This window comes from Notolabrus celidotus, chromosome 3 (assembly GCF_009762535.1).
Source record: "Notolabrus celidotus isolate fNotCel1 chromosome 3, fNotCel1.pri, whole genome shotgun sequence".
NCBI classification, from domain to species: Eukaryota; Metazoa; Chordata; class Actinopteri; order Labriformes; family Labridae; genus Notolabrus; species Notolabrus celidotus.
The window spans coordinates 31,700,022-31,719,359 of record NC_048274.1 but is presented as its reverse complement, the minus strand read 5'-3'; the positions used below and the strand labels follow the sequence as shown (position 1 = coordinate 31,719,359).

At 37.7% G+C, this 19,338-nt stretch overlaps 2 protein-coding genes and 1 long non-coding RNA gene across 3 annotated transcripts; 1 reads left to right on the top strand and 2 right to left on the bottom strand.

Moving 5' to 3' along the window:
- Positions 1–333: 333 nt before the first annotated feature.
- On the bottom strand, positions 334–4,872 carry calml4a (calmodulin-like 4a). Its single transcript, XM_034680814.1, has 5 exons — positions 4,579–4,872; positions 4,439–4,469; positions 4,002–4,142; positions 2,786–2,974; positions 334–625 (listed from the first exon to the last, which is right to left on the bottom strand). The coding sequence occupies exons 1-5, from the start codon at positions 4,579–4,581 to the stop codon at positions 528–530; spliced, it is 462 nt and encodes a 153-aa protein (XP_034536705.1). The 5' UTR covers positions 4,582–4,872; the 3' UTR covers positions 334–527.
- An 825-nt stretch (positions 4,873–5,697) lies between these two features.
- cln6a (CLN6 transmembrane ER protein a) lies at positions 5,698–16,355 on the bottom strand. Its single transcript, XM_034680813.1, has 8 exons — positions 16,139–16,355; positions 13,919–14,039; positions 13,676–13,774; positions 12,237–12,425; positions 10,714–10,769; positions 9,049–9,171; positions 7,840–8,125; positions 5,698–7,752 (listed from the first exon to the last, which is right to left on the bottom strand). Exons 1-7 carry the CDS (start codon positions 16,183–16,185, stop codon positions 7,855–7,857), a joined length of 906 nt encoding a protein of 301 aa, XP_034536704.1. The 5' UTR covers positions 16,186–16,355; the 3' UTR covers positions 5,698–7,752; positions 7,840–7,854.
- LOC117810832 lies at positions 7,639–9,455 on the top strand. The gene is made up of 3 exons (XR_004630858.1): positions 7,639–8,844; positions 8,983–9,210; positions 9,353–9,455. It is a non-coding gene; the product is annotated as an uncharacterized LOC117810832 (long non-coding RNA).
- Positions 16,356–19,338: the final 2,983 nt, after the last annotated feature.

The following is a 19,338-nucleotide window of genomic DNA, read 5'->3' as shown; positions in this document are numbered from 1 at the left end:
TTAATAGTCTGTACAACTACATGTTCAGAAAGTGTTATTCATTTAGTATTCAGTAATGTGTAATTACATATGGATATTTAAATATTGTGCTTTATACTTTGGAATTAAACTTTAAAAAAAAAAGCTGATTGGAAATGGCTCATGTAATTTAAATGTCAAAATGCCGATGAAACGTATGTGCAGGACATAAGATGTTGGAGCAGCTGAAACAGTCAAAATAAAAGATACAGATCAGGGATCTAGGGGAAGTGTTTTGTGCTTAAAGTCACATAAAGAAGCAACATGAAGGGTTGATAATGTGCTCAAAGTGAAAAGAAATACATACGCAAAACATCAAACTGTAAATTTTATTTATATAATCATGAAGGTTGAGGTTTAGGCTTGACAAAATGTGCCAAACATCATCATATAGTGTGAGTATTAATTTAGTTCAACAGCAGTGCTTCACAACAGGTCTGTCATACCCATATGTTCTGAGGATTTCAGATCAATCCCCAGTCCTGGTGATTGTTTTCGGTCTTTGAGTATCAGTAATCGACAGGCGGCAGTGTCACCATCTGGGTAAACTCTTTATAGTTGATAACCCCATTTGACTTGACGTTTGCCTCTTTGAAGAGCTCGTCCACTACAGAAAGAAGACAGAAAACAGACTGAAGAGTCACATTGACGATGAAGAGCACTGCCTGAAAATGCATTTGTCTCTCTCAGCTATTCAGACCTGCAGTCTGGCACAGTGTGAGGTCAGCTGGCTTCTGTCTGTGGGAGGTTTTGATCAACAGATCCTTCAAAGCACTGTGAGTTCAGGAAAAGTGAGAATTGCTACAGTTCAGAGCTGAGCAGCTTCTAAGTGCTGTCATCTGCTCTTTAATCTGATTCAATCATTTTTAATATCAACCACCTCACGGCGGTCTTCCCAGTGGGAATAAGCTGAGCTTATTTTATACATAGAAATCCTTCAGACAAATATCTCACATTTACACAGAGAACACTGACAACTGCATTACATCTTAATGTTTCTTTAGGCCAATGACTGAATTAATAGCTGAGCTTAGGCTTGCAATAACAAACAGCATCAAACTCAACCCCAGAAAAATGTACAGGACATCAGCCTCTCAACACAAGCTATCAAGTAAAACTCATTTTTCTAGAAAAGAAAAGAATAGAATGTTGTTATTGTACATTGCACAACGAAATTGAAGTGCAACACATTATCAGTGCAGAAGATACATAAAAAGAACATGTCATGTCAATTTAATCCAGCATAAACTAGATGATTTGGCTCTACTCTCATCACTTTATACAAGCTGTTAAATCTTTAAAAAGTCTGAGGTTACAGAATAAAACTTGTGCCCAATGTTGTAGTACAAATACTTTGAATAAAACTCAAACAGAAGATTCAATCCTTTTCTTGTTGAATCTTATATGACAAAAAAAAAATCCAAATTGTGACAATATTTGCTTCACATGCTAGGTAGTCAGTCAAAACATCCCATTTACATTGCATCTACTCTGAAATAATCAATAATACCTCACGTGTGCATTTAATAATCCCACAATAGATTTAAAGGTGACATATCATGCGAAATCGACTTTTTAATGGTTCTCTACCTGAAATATGTTTCCCTGGCATGTCTACAAACCCCCTGAAAATGAAAAAATCCATTCTGCCCCTGTTTTGATTTCTCCACCTTTCTGTAAATGTGTACTGAAACGAGACGTTTCAGATTTACTGTGTTTTTCATACGTCATAACGACATCCGGTCTGTAACGGAAGTCAGAGCTCGGAGCTTGTTCAGCCCATAGACTGTATAAAATACAACTCAACCCCTCCTCCGTTTTTCCTTACCTGCATGTGTGCTAACAAGGAGCTTAGGAGGGAGGCATGCTAGTAGTAGGCTGTCTTAATAAACACAAAGGTCGGTTTTACTCCCCACGTCTGCAGATTTGAAGATCTAGTGGATGATTTTTATTTTTCATGGAAAAGTGCTAGCGCTAGCCAGCATAGCCACATAGCTACATGTTCATCGTCGTGTACCAAGACACACGTCGACATTTAAAGGCACAGACACAGAAAACAGCCTGTTCTGAGCAGGGCTGAAAAAGAGGGGTTTACAGGCATGCCAAAATCTGATTTCAAAATGTTTTTTGAACAATAAACTTTAAAGACATGTTTTGGGGACCTCTTAGACCAATATATTTGGATGAAAAAGAGCATAATATGTCACCTTTAAAACGTTCCACATCAGCAGCAGCCATCTTGGTTGTTTAAAAAAGTGCCTCAGAAAATCGGAGTATAAAATTGGATGAAAGATTGTGATTGGCTCAACCTAAAGAAGACCGGATAGGAAATCTTTCTAAACAGGAAGAGGAACAGACGCCTCTGCCGTGGGGAATAAAACATTAGCTTGCAGAGTCGTCTGGTATCGAGGCTTGTTTTCAAGATATTCACATCTGTTGAGCTACCTTTTTCCAACACAGTTTACCTGCACTGCAGCATTATGAGGCTGTACTCAGTGAGATCCACCTCAAGATACCACCTTGTACTCAACCGATAAGAGTGTGTCAAGGGGACCGCTGTATAGTGCGGGCTGGTTACTAGACAGCTATGACTGGGGATACAGAGGATTTAGGGAAGGGATAATTCCAAAGCAGACAATGTGCTGAACTATAAGCCAGACTCTCAGCAGTCAGAGCTACAGAGGATTTCTGTGGAATTTTGGGGGACTCACTGTGCCTTCAGTGCTTTCCAGTATGAGGTTGTTTCTAAAATCCTGATTTATTTTACCTTCTTTGTCTGTAAGTTTCTCTCCTAGCTTGGTGAGCTTGGCTCGGAGCTCGGACGCCTGGATGTATCCTTTCTTCTGTTTGTCTGTCATCCTCAAAGCCTCTAGGATTTCAGTTTTGGGGTCCTCCTGTTGCATCTGTCTGTGCATCATTGTCAGGAAGGTAGAGAAGTCCAGCTCTCCTTTCTTTTCTAAACAGGAAAGTAGAACCAATATTGTGTCTGTGCCATGTTGTAGAGTAAATAAGAAAATATACAAAAGAGATTCATTCACATACATTTTGATAATTTACAGATGTCCACCAAGAGTTGTTTTGTATTATTATTATTATTATTATTATTATTATTATTATTGTTATTGTTGTTGTTGTTGTTGTTGTTGTTGTTGTTGTTGTTGTTGTTGTTGTTGTTGTTGTTATTATTCAGATCCTAGAAGGAACTTTGGGTTTGCGTCAATTGTGCTGACCCCTGTGGACAAAGCAGGTAGACCCCCTCTTTGCCTATTTTGTCCTGTACATGTGCAAGTAGTGTTTTCTGACAAAAAAATATCATGCTTCCGGTCATCTCTCAGTCGGAAGGTTTTGGGTTCAATCCAAGATCTCACTGCCCACATGCCGAAGAGTCCTTGGGCAAGACACTTAACCACAAAGTTGCCCCATTGTTGTGTTAACGGGATTAATTAATACTGATGGTTGCTTTACATAGCAGCCTCCACCATCAGTGTATTACATGGAGTGTAATGTAAAAGCTACCAGAAGACTAAAGAAGCATTATATATATATATATGTGCGTATATATATATATATATATATGAATACAGTCCATTTACCATTTATTTACCAGTCAAATGTCTAACACGTAACTTATTTCAAACCTTAAAACATGGAAATTTTTTAAAGGCTGTTTCACCGGCATGACGTGACTTTGAGCTTAATAAATTAAACTGATTTATATTTATTAGACAAGCAAATTAACACAATTCCTAAGATATTATATAACATTTTATACTTTTTGATATTTGTTATTGTTTTATAGTATCCAAAATGAAGTTTTAAGGTTTTACAGAGACATACAGTATAAACACACTAAGCTTTATTTCCACCACCAATCCTGCATAAAGACCTACTAAAGCTGAGTCTGTGCGGCCTAGCATTATGCATAAAACAATTTAACAATTCTACTGAAGGACGTCAAAGTTGTGGTTTTCAATGTACTTTACCAATTTTGTGAACTTGTAGATGTCTTTCGATTTCACCAAACGTGGGGCTCGTACCCAGGCAGCGCATAACCGTGATCAGATCCTTGGCATCTACCTTCCCCTTCTGCTTCTTGTCATATAAGGAGAAGCACTCCTTGAACTCTGACAGAGACATAAAAAGTGTTCTGGATTATATCAACAAAATGTAATTGTATTGTTTAGCAACAAACATTTTAATTCAAGTTAATCTATTATAAAAATCAGGTTAAAGTAGAGTTACATTGGTTTTACTTCACAGGAACTAATAAACGTCAGAAGTGGATCTCCATGTACTGATTATTAAAAGATTAAATTCCTTGTATATACAGGACATAAATAATATCTCTCCATATATGAAAAGACAGATATATACATTTAATGACCGGTTAATAATAGTTTTAGATGGACAATACTCTTACCATTGATTTGAGCTGGTGTGAAGAATTTGGCCTGATTTTTGACAACAGAAAGGCAGAACACGGCGGATTATAACATTGAAATTGCTTTTACTTAAGACATTCTATGAAAATAGGCTCAAAAGAAGTGGTTTTGCTCTTACCATGTTGCCGGTTGCTTTGTTTGGTTCCAGGAAACAGACAGTTCTCTGTAGCACACGTCACCTGTCCCTCCACCCTGTTTAAAGTCCACTACTTGTAATCCTTCAGGCAATTTAATATGCGTTGCTGTGGTAACGCAGATACCAGATCCACAGTGGTGTATTGTCCTTTCCCTTTCCAGCCCTCTGATTACAGAAGGGGAGCGATTATTACCAGTCAATTATCATACAATACTCCAGTGCTATTTTGATAACAGAAGGAAAAAGAGATGACAGACAGATGTACTGCACTTTTCCTATGCTGGGAGATTGTTGTTTCAGGAGCAGGTTGAATATACACAATAATAACCCTTAAAGCAGAAGAAATATACACTTAGATTCTACCAGCCAGTAATAATAATACACTCATACACTACCAGTCAAAAGTTTAGAAACACCTTCTCATTCAAGGGTTTGTATTTATTTTAATGATTGTAAACACTGTAGATTAATACTGAAGACATCAAAACTATGAAAGAACATATATGGAATTATTTAATGAACAAAAAAGTGTTAAAGCAGAATATGTTTTATATTTTAGATTCTGTAAAGTAGCCCCCTTTTTCCTTCATGACAGCTTTGCACACTCTTGGTATTCTCTCAGTCTGCTTCATGAAGTGGTCTCCTGGAATGGTTTCTAATCAACATGAGCCTTGTCAAGAGTTCATTTGTAGAATGACTTGCCTTCTTAATGTGTTTGAGACCATCAGTTGTGTTGTTCAGTACACAATGGATAGCCTTATTTGACTACTTTTGTAATCCATATTATGACAAAACCATATTTTTTCATACTTTTGATGTCTTCATTATTAATCTACAATGTTGAAAATAATTAGAATAAATACAAAAAATTGAATGAGGTGTGTCCAAACTTTTGACTGGTAGTGTATGTTAATAAAATATAAAACTAAATATCTTCCAAATGTTGATGTTCATGTGTAATATCATGTTCAGAAGTGTTCATGATGCTAATGAGGAGTGAGTCATTTGTCATCATTAGGGATCTTTGAAAACACAGCTGATTAAAGGTATTTTCAGAGTAAAGTTGTGGAAATCAAGAGAATAATCTGTGCAATCAGAAGGTAGAAGGTCAAAGTCACATTTTTTATTCAGAAGAACATATGAAACATAAAAAATAAACAAGTAACTCAACAGTATTTCATCAGCAAGAAATCATCTTAAACAAAAAGAGCATTAAAGTTCAGAACAGTAACAACGACAACTTAACATGAAGGACAGTAACGTTATTGTGAAGCTTTACTTTTTCAGATAATTATAGTCAATTCATTTGAATCTCCAAAGTCATCAGCTCATGTTTCCTCCACCCTCTAAATAATGCAGACGCTTTTGTGCGACAGGCTCAATTGTGAACACTGAAATGTTAAACAATACAAAAACATCACGTCAAAGATAATGTAATGAAGAACCTTATGATGCTGAGACGGTATCGAACAGAACGATGCTCATGAAGGTAAACAGAATTGTTCACAGCTCTTATGACTACATGAATAACAGAATACATTTCACTAACATCTGTTAAAGTGTCAAACTTTAAATACCTGAGAGAACTTCTATTTTTGTTAATGCTTCAAAACAGGCCTTCTTTGTGTATCCTGCTTTTAACTCCTGCTCCAAATCCTGTCTATTCTAGACTTCATTTCTAAATTTAAAACAGACCCTATTGTGTATGCATCACTGCTCAGTCCATCAAAGTTCTGGCTCTGCAATGTTATACTTAAAGTATTTTGTTTTTTGCCAAACTTCAATTTAATTTTTTTATAGTTTTGCGTCATGCTGTTGTTATTTTAAAAGTACCATCCTATGATGTCTTTCTATTATGATGTTATTTAAGTTTGTGCATCTCAAAGGCCACCAGCGTGTCAGTCAGGAATCACCGCTAGTCTTTTTCTCCAGAGGCAAAAATGGAGCAGCTTTCTGTCATTTAATTGAAGAACTCGTTATTCTTCTGAGATGTTAAAGATCAAGTTCACATCAGTCACTTGCATTGCGTTTGATTCAAAAGGAAAGTAAGATCATTTTCTTATATCTCGATGAACACATTGCAAATAATCACCTTGAGTGAAAACAACTTTATCATCTGCTGCTGAAAGGCATCTGGTCCACAGCTTTCTTCAGCATCAAATGTTGAGTCTGGATAACTTAAGTGTAACCTAAAGGAGAATAACCTCTGATGTTATTTTCTAAAGGTGCAATGAATGTGGGACCTTTTACTTTGTGGTTGATTTTGACTTACGAAGTCTTTCAGTAATATTCACAGCTCAGGCACAAACTGAAACGTCAAAGAGGTCTGATTCCTTTCTTGTATTATTTTCAAATCTTAAACTCTGTTTCTGTAAAGGGCCTGAGTAACTATTTGCTTTTAGAACTGCTGACATAAAAACACAGACTAACATACAAAGAACCTGGAGTCGGTTTGTAATACTGGTTGGTTTGCGGAGGCTGGGTATTGGGGGTGGCTTAGTCTGTAAAAGCAGCTTATTTTTGTCTCCAGTGTGGTCGTCCCGGCCTTGGTTTTCCACCTTTAAGTCAAAATCGAGACACAAGAAGCTATCTGTCTCAGATAGCTGACATAAGGCAAGGTAAAAATATATAAAGAATTTTCAATTATCTAAAGAATTAGAAGTCTCATTTATTTCTGCTAATCTGTTGCATGTATTATGTAATTATGACACAGTGTTAGCCTAAGGTGTAAAATCTATCATAGTCTCAGAAAACCCAAGCAGCTTTTTAGATCTGACAGCACGTCCAAAGTCAGACAAACAGGGCAACACAAACCTGTTCAAGTGTGTGTGCATCAATACAGATTCAGATTCAGATTCAGATTCAGATTCAGATTCAGATTCAGAGAACTTTATTAATCCCAGAGGGCAATTTGGTTTGCAGTTGCCCTCTGGGATTAATAAAGTTCTCTGAATCTGAATCTGAATCTGTATTGATGCACACACACTTGAAAAGGTTTGTGTTGCCCTGTTCAGATACAGAGAGGAAAGTAAGAGGGAATTCCTCTCTGAATATATCAGCAGAACCGTTTCTTTAACAGTGGCGTTGGTGCACATCTACTAACTCCATTGTTGTCACCTTTTTCCAAATGCAGCTGTGAAATCTGTCACCACAAACCTGCCGAGGAAAGAAAACATATTGTTCAGTTCAAACAGTCAAGGAATTCAGAAATATTTTTCCTCAGATACAGACCTGTATACAGACCTGTACAGACGTAATTCAGTGGTCCTTCTTGATATGTAAGGTGTAGTAGGACCAGGGTTCTGGCACATATACCAGTCCGGGGTACTTGTTTCGTAGCACCGGATCATCCCACAGAAAGGCCACCCACAGACCCACCAGCAGCACGGTGACAGTGAAACTGTAGAACAGGAACAGGCCGTTGCTGTCCAAGCTGAGGCCTTTGCGCCTTTGATATATCCCCATGAGAACCATGGCAACAAAGGTGAGGAGGAAAAGTTCTGTGATCTGTCCCTCAGTGACCAGGTACCTTTGAGAAAGTTAAAGGAAAGGCATTGATGTCATGAACAGAGATAACTTTTGTTAGTGGCTCAGAAAGACTGAAACTTTTGACGACACATTAAAGCAGCATATTTTTAGACGCCCATTCACAATAAAAACTTGTTTGACTTCACATAAAAGGTCCTCCTTTTCCATAAAAGCATCTTTGTTATTCTGCCATCAGTGCTGCTCTGCTTTATTTGAATTTCTGCAAAAAGTGAAGGTGGAAATATAGAGCTTGTTTGATGTTAACAAACAAATGTGCGCCGTGCTATTCTTCTTCGTCAATATGAAATGCAATTTTTTTTTTACACACTGAATAGATCCAGCAAGTGAACAAAGTTGTTTTAACAGGTTCTGTCTAACTTTAATGTGACACATTTTTACTGTCAGTCATTTTACAAAGGAAGAAAAAGATTGGTCTAAATGATACTCCCTCACAGTCATACCTCTATAAAGTTCCCCACAAGTAGTTTATTTAAAAGTGAAAGACAGATTCAACTGGGTGAATTAAAATGAGCTTGTTAGAGTTAATCGAGTAATGTTAAACCTCACATCTTCAATTTTTTTGCTAACTCAATTTTATTGTCAATTTGATGTTTTTTCATCCCCATGTTCTTCACACCACTGAGTGCTGCTTCTGATGCTCTGCCTGCTGAGTACCATGCGCTGTTTATGGATTACAATTAACTTGAAATCATCACAAAGGTAATAAAACATTGCATGCAAGAGTTAAGAAAGATGTACAGTAGTCCTCAGATTTCATGTTGCTTTGTGTGTTTGGTATCATTCACACAAACACAGAGACTCGCGCATTAACTTCATTTTTTTTTTATGTCCTTTCAGTAAACGTCTAAATATTCATGAGGAAACCACACACAAGGCTTTCAATGAAGTAAGAATCAGACTGACCAATAGTAGAGAGAGCTTGGACCCAGCAACAGCCAACCAGAGACGGGAATCTTCTTCTGCTTTTCAGCCTTGGTGAAGCAGCCGGTGAAGTAGAGGAACAGTATGATGAAGAAAGGGATGTACCTGGAATAGAGAGGATGCACAGATGGTACAGTGCACAAGGTATTTATAGTACCTATAAATAAACTGAAATCAAAAGCCACCCTTCATTCATCATTGGTTTAAACTGAAGACCTCGAGCAACAACATCCAGATTCAACCTTTTCTATTTATTCAATGCGGCATCTTTGCCTTTATTAAATAGGACAGGTGAAGAAGGACAGCACATGTGGGGAGAAGAGAGTGAGGGGAGACATGCAGCAAATGGCCGGGGAGTAAAACCAGCAACCGCTGGAACGAGGAATACAGCCTCTGTTCATGAGGTGAGCACTTACACTGCCGGACCAACAGTGCCCCCAGAGTCAACTGTTTTATAATAATAATAATAATAATAATAATAATAATGAACTTTATTTATATAGCACTTATCAAAACAGTCGTGGAGCCTGAACAGCAAATGCTCGGTCACCCTTAGATTTTCAGTTTGCGTTGGGAACTTTAAGGAGGTTCCTGCCTGAGGATCTGACGGCAAATCGCATATTATATACTTAGGGGCCAGGCAGTGAAGTGCTTTAGAAGTGATGAGTAAAACCTTAAGATCTATTCTAAAAGCAATGGGCAGCCATTGTAATGTCATTAAAACAGGATTAATGTGCTCTCTCTCTCTTTGGTTAAATTGGGACCTTTGTTGCATGCTTCCCCCCTCTCTACCTTTTTGTTTCCTATCACTGATTCAGAGTGTAAATCTAACAAATGCCTTCATAGAATATGCTTTTCCAATACCCTTTTAGGGAGTCTTTGCTCAGCTTTGCTCTGCTTAGCCTAACCCAATCATCTACATGTACTTTAAGTTGATTTATCTGAATTTAATTTGTATCAAAACACGCTCCATCACCATCGATTTCTGAGAGCACCAATGTGTGAGAAGGTAACGTGAAAATTATACTGTGATACATGTTCCTATTCCTGGGTTCGGTGGTAGATGTGTACAATCATGAGGTGCAGTAGTTAAGCCTCGCCTGCATCAGGGTCACTACCATTACAGCAGTATTATCAATGCAAAGTAAAATGATGTCAATGCTGCATATATGTGCTTATTGTTAAGGCATTATTAGCTCATTGTACTATAAAATGAAAAGCCTGAGGTGAAAGGAGGTAAGAGAGAGTGATATAGCTCCTTATGGCAGTTTTATATTTTTCTCTGAATCACGTTTTCCTGCATGCTGCCTCATTTCTCAGTCAACACTCTGACTGTCACACAGCTGATGTGCAGACCTCCTCTGTCGTCTTATCCAAAAGTTTGTTCTGAATTTTAAAGCTGGAAACAGTCAAATATTTCAGCACATGAAGAACTGGCTGCAGCTTTTATGGTCTCCACATTTTGATTAGTGCTCTCTAAAGACAACATTAATTACAAGCAGATTTTTCTTTCAGTGTGAACAGGAGGTAAACAAGCGTTGGTTCAAAGCAAAGCATTTAATCAGGTGTTCTGTTAAGTTCCCATAATTACCATGCATCGTATACAATCTATAGGTCCCCGCACTGACAATTATCACAAACACATACCACATCAAGTGCCCCAGATGTTCGTCGTAATAGTACAGCAGCTCAAAGGAGTCGATCTGTGAGGGAAGGACAAGAAGGCTGAAACATAACCACACACACATGATTATAAACATATAATATTGTACACATACCATTAACAGATATGTTTTTATGGCACAGTTTAATTTATGTTATTCTGCATGGATAGGGACGCAATGAAGTCCTCCACTCTGCCTTATGCAACAGTGCCACCTACTGTTTCAGGGCTGTTTGCACTCTGTGGACGGGTGGAAGATCACACATAACAAACTTAGATTCCTCCATACCGTGAAGATGAAAAACAGAGGTGTTGAACGAGGAAGATCTTATGATATATGGCCTTCACAGTCACCAGAAAGACCAACTGAACACCAAACTAAGCAACTAAGGGTGATGTGTTTTATAGTGCCTGCAACCTCATAATTAAATAGACATTAATGGAAAATCTTGTGTTAAGGCACTATAGACAAACTAGACATATACAAAGATCGCTAAATTAAAAGACTCTTCAGATCTGAGTTTACTTGATGTCCTGTATCTAATATTTTTGTCAGTTTTCTACACTGAGCTAGTTTTCTGAATACCGAGGAAATCAGAAGTTTTCAAACTTCTTTGGGGTTTAAAAACCCAAATAATACCCAGTGAGAAATCTGTTGGGGCATCTTGAGTTCTAAAGCAAACAATAAGAAAAAACACAAAAACATATTTTCACAGCAGGACAAGAACTCAGAAACACGGTCACAGTAAAGTAAGTCATCAAAAGTTCTGCATTCTCTGACTACAGCACTTGTACTGTGCTGAGCTGCCAGTTCAAAATGTTCTGAACAAAGCAAAGCAAAATGTCTCAAGCTTCAGCACCAAATGTCCCTGAACAGCTTCTCCTCTGTAAGTATCACTCATGAAACACTTTTGAGATGACAGACTGGGTCCAATGACAAAGCAGGGATGAGGAGGAGAATTGTATGATTGAACAATGATGTGTAATTGATGGCTGTGTGGGAATCATACTGAATCGGGATATTGAAACATGATTCATCATTTCTGTCTTAAACCTGATTTCTCAGAGTGATATGTCTGTTTGCTTTGAGTATGTAAACTATAAATATCAGTTGCTGGTCAGGACACAAAAGATACAAAAAGACAACCAGGGCTTCAAATCCTTACCTGAATACTGAATACTGGCGCATTATATAACTCAAACACCCTAATAGACCCAATGCCTCCTATACTGCCCCTGAAACTGTTGATATCATGTTGACATCCACATCTTACTGACAAGTATGAGGCTTCACTTCTATCACTGAGTTGTCTTTGAAGAGACATAGCAGAGGACATTCACATAGTTCAGTTATGTGAAAATGAAACAGGTGAACAATAAACACATACTAAACAATCCTGTAACATTGCTGGAGTGGTTTTATCAGCCACAGTTTTCTAAGTGACTTCCTGTTATTACAATCAGAATAAATAACTACAACAAGAAGGGAACAAAAGTCCATAATTACCAGTGAGGCAGGCTTGAGGTCTTTGATGATGGGGTTCTCTCTGACTGACAGGTGGAGCTGGTAGCCGCTCAGGATGAGCCGATGGTTGATGGAGTCTCCCACCAGGTGAATGCTGGCTCCCATGACAAAGGTGATGATGCAGAGGTAGACTGCTGAGCGAGGCAGCGGCTTGGGACTGCGCTCAATCAGCTGAATGCAGGAAGAACACACACACTGTTTGTATGCATGATAACAAAATAAATGATCCTGAACTACTCTTTAGATAATTCAGTGACAACTTAACTTATTTAGGTATTTTGGAATATGATTTTGATTTAACAACACTCCCCAGACTTGAATTCCATCTCTAACGTGAAGCAGCTTTATTTCAGGTTTCCATCCTGCTTTCAGGCCTTTTCTTTAGGCTCTGAAATGCTCATAAGAGCTGTGATGTGATCTTTGTAATTGTGTTAGAAATGTTGTCTTGAAAATGTTGATAACTTTGTGACTGTACCTGTTTACTTCACCAAGCCTGTTATAGGACTGCTCAATTATGGCAAAAATCTAGATCCCAGGTGTTTAAGTCAGCATTGATATCATGACTTTAAACTGACTGAAAACACAGATGCCACAACACACATAAACCAGCAAAGATCCCCCATGTCAGCCCGTCAACAGCTGGACAGGTGCTTGTGTTGATTTGTAGCAGACACTCATGGTTATGAAAATTTCAATGACTCCTGTGTTGATGTTAAGTTTTTTCTCTCCATTTCTCTTTTACTCTTCTAATCTGGTAAAGTATGCTGCAAGAGCTCACATTTGATTTCCATTAACTAATTAAAACCAAACAAGCATGTTGGATAAATATTTATTTGACGTGTTTTAATTTTTTAGTTTGACCCATGTTCCATCTGTTACACTGGAGGAGGCAGTATAAGACTTATACAGCAGCCAGTCACCAGGGGGAGCTTTAGAAGCTATGGCTCACATTGACACCTTTTCTTACAGATCTGGAAGTCAGAAGCAAGGCCTGTCATCTACCCACTTTGTAACGCATTTTTGTTTCTTTGTAGGACTCTTTTATATCGGTGCTGTACATTTCATCCCCTCAATCACGGTCAGCATTACAGCATCTTTCTATTATTCTCATTTATTTATTTTTGTTACATCCTCCATGTGTGTCTTGTCATTTATGTTTTGTCTCTGACTAAATATCAAGTTCAAAAAGGTGAAAAAAAGAGATTATGGTTCCACACAGGATGCCAATTGTTTTGTCAATTCTATATAGTCAATGGAAAATCACAACAACAGAATTGAGATATATAAATAGTCCTAAAAGTGCTGAGCTGCAGGAGGTAAATCAATCACAGTTTTCCTTGTCAACATAATCACTGTTCAAACTTCTAACATATGATGGGGTGTCGCTTTGCACTGACTCCGGCTGTGTTGTAAAGACTCACCTTGAGCATTAGGAATGGTGTTATAACATTGTAGGCCATATGGAAATAGTCTCCAGCACTGGGCATGTTGAGGGGAAACCACTCCAGAGGAAGGACAATCTAATACATCAAATACAGAGAAAGTAGTGCTGTCCATTTATTGCTCCATAGACTGGGAAGGAACCATCCATTTAATTGCACTCTGTGCTGTTTAAAACCTGTATATTTTATTGATTACGTGAAACATGCATTGATCCTGCTTACCATAACTATAGGCCTTCCAAAGTCCAGAGTCCAGTTCTGCAGAGTCAGGCAGAACCACAGGTCAAAGTGGAAGCGGTGATTTTCCTGCTGGGGCACGTGCTCCTTAAAACCACCAGGAGTGCTGTCAACACATTTACAGTGTCTTTAATTCATTGTAATAAAGCTGCATTTCAGAGGCACAGGGCATCAGAGGTGGAGGTTCATAGACATGCCGGGAATACTAAGTAAGGTTTACTATGGAGTCTACTACTGCAGTAAATGCAGTAAATATATGTTTTTTATTTTGCTGTGCTAAAGTAAATGCCAAGGACTAGGAGGCAAGAGTAAAAGAAGAAATTGGGAAAGTTGCACAACGTAGTGCATTAATACCATCAACACTTTAAAGGACCTGAATCAATCCCTTTATCTTTACCATTACATCAGATATGTTGTATGTTCTTCACTTCTTTTCTCTCTGAGCTCTAATAAATCACAGTCTTATGTTGTTTACACCAGCAGCTGGGGCTTTTGCTGACCTATTCAATTTATGGTGCTTTACGTGCAGCTGTGCAATTTGCTGTGGCACACTGCACACAGCTGCTATAGTTTGGAATACGTTCAAGGACAATGGAGGGACGTGTGTGTCTGAGTGCATGGCGAGTTCTTAAGCTTGGACTGCAAATAGAACATAGGCTGCTTGTTGACAACAGGAAAACAAACAGAATGGACTACTAATGGAGCTGTCAATCTCTATGCCTGCCTAACACCCCCTCTCTTTTTCATTGATATGACCAGACAAACATCGTTTTGTTTGAAAGTAAGGCTTAAGAAAGAAACAGTACTGTGAAGATAGTGACAAGTTTATTAGAGCAACATGGCAGTGGTGTTGTCTTATATCTTCTTAGCTGTGCTTCATCTTTAAGAGAAATTGTTCCATGTTAGTGTGAATAGTAACTACATGCTGGTGGTAAATATAGATAATGGAAGCAATCAATTCTTCTGTGCAAACTATGCACCAAGGCTAAAGAGTTTTTCTGGGATGATCTATATGTACCAGTGTGCTTAGTGACGAGCAGCCCAAACCTCTGCATGTCTCCAGTGGTATACTGTGGCCCAAACATGCACAGCCAAATATCTGAAACATCCAAGCTACAGGAAGGATAGTTTCGTATATTTTTAAGTACTTAAGCCCCTACAAAATGGGTCACCAGGATGTTAAGTGGTTTTCACTTGAATTGTCAGGGAGGGGGGAGATATTAAGAAAGTCACCATGCTAGCCTTTTGGTTATGGCAAGTACATTGGATGTTTGTGGAACATCCAATGTACTTGTCCCTTGGGCCCTTTAATGCATGATCTGAAAGTATTATTTTATTAATATTTTTTGAGCAATATAACCATTTGGCAGCCACATTCTATGCTTAAAAAGTTCTTGTTAGTGTAGGCCTACTTTCAAATTGTGCAGTATCTTAATTGGTCTAAATCTTATTGAGGGTGGTTTGCTCTCAGTATCATTGCAGAGGAGGAAAAAAAGAGCAAATTGTGATTAATAGCATTCAGTGGTTCTTTGCTTTCCATATTATTACAACTGCTTCATGATAAAATCTCAAAAGCAAACTCTTGTAATTGAGCTTTATTGTAGGTTTAATTAGCTTGCCGCATTTAGCTCATGTCCAAGATCACAACTTAGACGAAGTGCCCATCAGCCTTTAATGTGAAATGACCAATAGACAATACCTAACAGCTCAAAGAGTACCCCACTCTGTGTGCTGACTCAGTCATGTGACAACGGAATCAGGAGCGGAAATGCCAAAGACAATAAGAAAGTAATAATAAGCACGAGCTGTGCGACATCTATTTATGTCTGTAACATGCAAACGTTGAAGTATTTTTGCAGTGGGTCCAAGATATAATCATAACCTATGACTGGTTTGTTGAATGCGGTCAAATTAGCTTCAAAATTCAGTAAATGTTCAGTTTAATCCTTAAATTGATCCGCTGCCTGTGAATCTGCGCCTGTTCGCCTTCTCTTCCGCGTCACACCGTCGAATCCGTATGCTGCCGCGCCGCGTCTACATCTCGCCAACAAGTAGTGCATCGGATATTAGTACGTGTAACAATTGTTTTCAAAGTTTCTATCTTGATATCGCACCCTTTTTAATCTGATTCAACACCGCTTCCCTTCAATGACAAAACACCAGCGGCTATAAATGAATCAACACCGTTAGAATAAGTGTACAAACCTAGTATGTGTTGTTCGAACATCTTTTCGTTTTCGTACAGTCACCATTTTTGTTTTCCTGTTTGCTATCGCTGATGTAGCTAACGGTACTCCGTGTCAGTCTCCTGGTCCAAAAGACAAGATAGTTAACAGGACTGAACTAAGGTAAACATCTTTCTGTCAAATTCTGTCACCCAACTTCACTTCCTGGTTACTGCCCTTGTTCCCGCCCGTCCGCCTCATCCACCAATCAAACTGCAGCAGAGAAGTGACGCGTTGAAGGGGTTCTAAACCCTGAGTTCGGATTTGGAGGCACATCGACGACCTTTAGAACTCATGCCTCTGATACAATATTGTAAAATTGTTGTTCTGATTTAGAAAGATTATATTTATCTTTTAAATAATTAAATTTCCGACACAAACTGTTGCATAAAGATTTACTAGAATGCAATTTTTTTTAATAATTCAGTGTTTATGTTGTAAGAATTCACCTGAGCTTTTCTTTAAAAGGTTATTTTTATTTCAAAGTTTAAAATTCAGGCTACTGTCGAAAACATATTTGTATTTTTTTTTTAATTCCAGACAATATTTTGATCTGTCCTATGGTTCAACGATTAATAATAAATCCTATCATTCTTGTAACCAAGTAATGATTTGTAATTTCCAATCTTAAGACAATGGAATAAGTCCAGTGAGCCTGTGCTGCCTATTGTGGGAAATGCTGTCATTATTGTCTGGGCCATCTGTTAAAGAACATTCCAGCTAGTGGAAACCATTGTTCTCCTATGAGCTATCTGGAGAAAAAAAAACAGAAGTTGGCTTTTGTTTAAACTCTCCAGTTTCAGCATAGACATAAGCTTAAACAGCATTTTTTAAACTATTTTACATAAGTTTATAACTTAGCCTGCACACCATGCACCTGCTAGAATTTCTAAAGTCACTTCACATTGCTAAATGCCCTTGCGCCTAGTGTTACACTTCAGCAGATATTTGGCCCCTTTTTTGTTTCTGAGGAGCTCCATTTTTGTTCTGTAAAGTTGTTATATTGCACTCGTCCAGGACACAAACAATAACAATCCAATAGGCAGTCTGAGAGATTTACAATGTAAATGGCAGTAAGCAATACATCCACATACTATTAATATAAAAAAGTGCTATAAGATTTTGATATTTAGGCCTAAAATTAAATATCATCCTTGAAACTGCAGTTGCTAAATACTCTGAGAAAAAAGTCTTGTTTTATTCAAACTGATGCTGGAATTTAGAGTCCATATGCTAATGATTCATTAGCTAACTAAGCTCATTCCTCCTTGACTTTGTTTTTAAAAATATATATTCAACAGAAAAATGTACAGTAGTACTCTGCTTAGCATCCCAAAGTCACCTCATGTTGAAAATGTGTCATGTCTTTAGAAACAATTTTTTGGCGTATATGAGAGATTAAAACACCAAACATCATGATAAAAATAGGTTTAATGATGGATACACTATGGGAAAGACTCAATGCATATAAGGGGAAAATGAATCATTAAAACTAATGAGAGTCAAGCTCACAGGTTTGCATCCTGCTTCTCATTTATCATGTATGTAGCTCATTGAGGGCATTTACATCTTTAGTTCAGGCTGTCCACATTTGATCACATGATTAAAACGACATGTTTATTCTCACCAGGTGTAAAGAGGGTCACAATGAGATAATGAACAGAGTTTGCAGAGAGTCTTAATGCACTTTAACTTACAGTATGTGTACATTTACAGGGACCGGGCTCTCTGTCAAACTAATAAAAGCATGATGAAGTGTGCTGAGTCAGGACATTTGTTCCAAGCCGATTTAATATATCATTTTACATGCAGAGCACACACAACATACATTTTAATCAGTTCTATCCTCTCTGTCAGAAGCAGAATATATGAGCTTTTTAATTAAAAGTACATGCAGTCAATGGCAACAATGCCTTAAAGCAAACAAATTAGAGAGCAATTAACATGTATTGGTGTTTGACATCACATGAAGTATAGTTATGTTTTTAACAGCTATTGCAGGAGTACTGAAGGGTGAAGAATCCTAACAGTTCTCCATCTGTTCAGAAAGACTTTGTGAGATATTCTTTTAGTGAACATACATCAAACTGATTGACGTTTAACACGTATGAAAATGGGTTTGTGTTTTCATAGCATCCTGATCAGGGTGTTTTTAATGTTTCAATTAGAATCAATTTGATGGCATTCATTGTCTTCATTGTCTTAGTATTTGTCACGTGCCGAAGAACAACTCCAGTTATAACAGTGTTGAGGCTTTACACAAAATAAATCAAGAATGTAATGAACAATACAAGTTCATAGACAAAAGCTGACGCAAAATGGATTAGTAAAGTAGACCAAAATACGTAAATCAAAAGAAGGGCAATCTGCTAAGCTACTCATGTTGTAATAAACATAACAATGTGAACCAAAATGGAGACTGATTTTTTTTCCAGATAATTATTTTAAAATGTATTTTATGATTTTACATTCTGTGATTTCTTTTCACTGTCATTTGATCAGATAGCTTTGGCAGCTGGAAGTAGCAAACGTTGCATGCACCACCCAGGTCACCCAGGGAGGATTTCATGCATCATTGTGTTTTTGGCTGATGAAATGGAAATAACAAGGAATGAGATTAAATATCAGATCCATGAGGTTGACTCTGAAATATTTTGAATGCAGAACGTTTGAGTGATGAAAGCAGATGAATATGAACCCATGTAGTTAATACATTTGAAAAATGTATTTGTAAGTCTTTTCATTGACCAGCAGATGTCACCATGTTCTGACTGCTTCTTTAGTTTTCAGTAGGTTTCTTGTGCATCCCCTTTCAAACTCGTTAAACTCAGAAGGAATAAAACGTAATTAAATTAAAATATTGAAAATAATTATCCAATTTATGAGCAGATTGGGGGCTGAATTCATTTTTTGGTTCAGAACTTGTAAGTCAGATTCATTAGTACTCGCCACACTAGTGCAGGATGAGAAAAGATGCATATTTAGCTCCAGAAAAGCGAATCGACATTTGCTTCATATAATTTACAAAACAGGGTGTCATCGTGTGCCGATGGTCTCGTACTCAATCAGTGAGAGTCAGAGAGACAAACTACTGCGAGCAGAGTCCAAATGTTGTTACAAATCTCATGGTAGACCTGTCAACAGCAGCTATTCATTAAGATGAGTTATTTAATAGGCGTA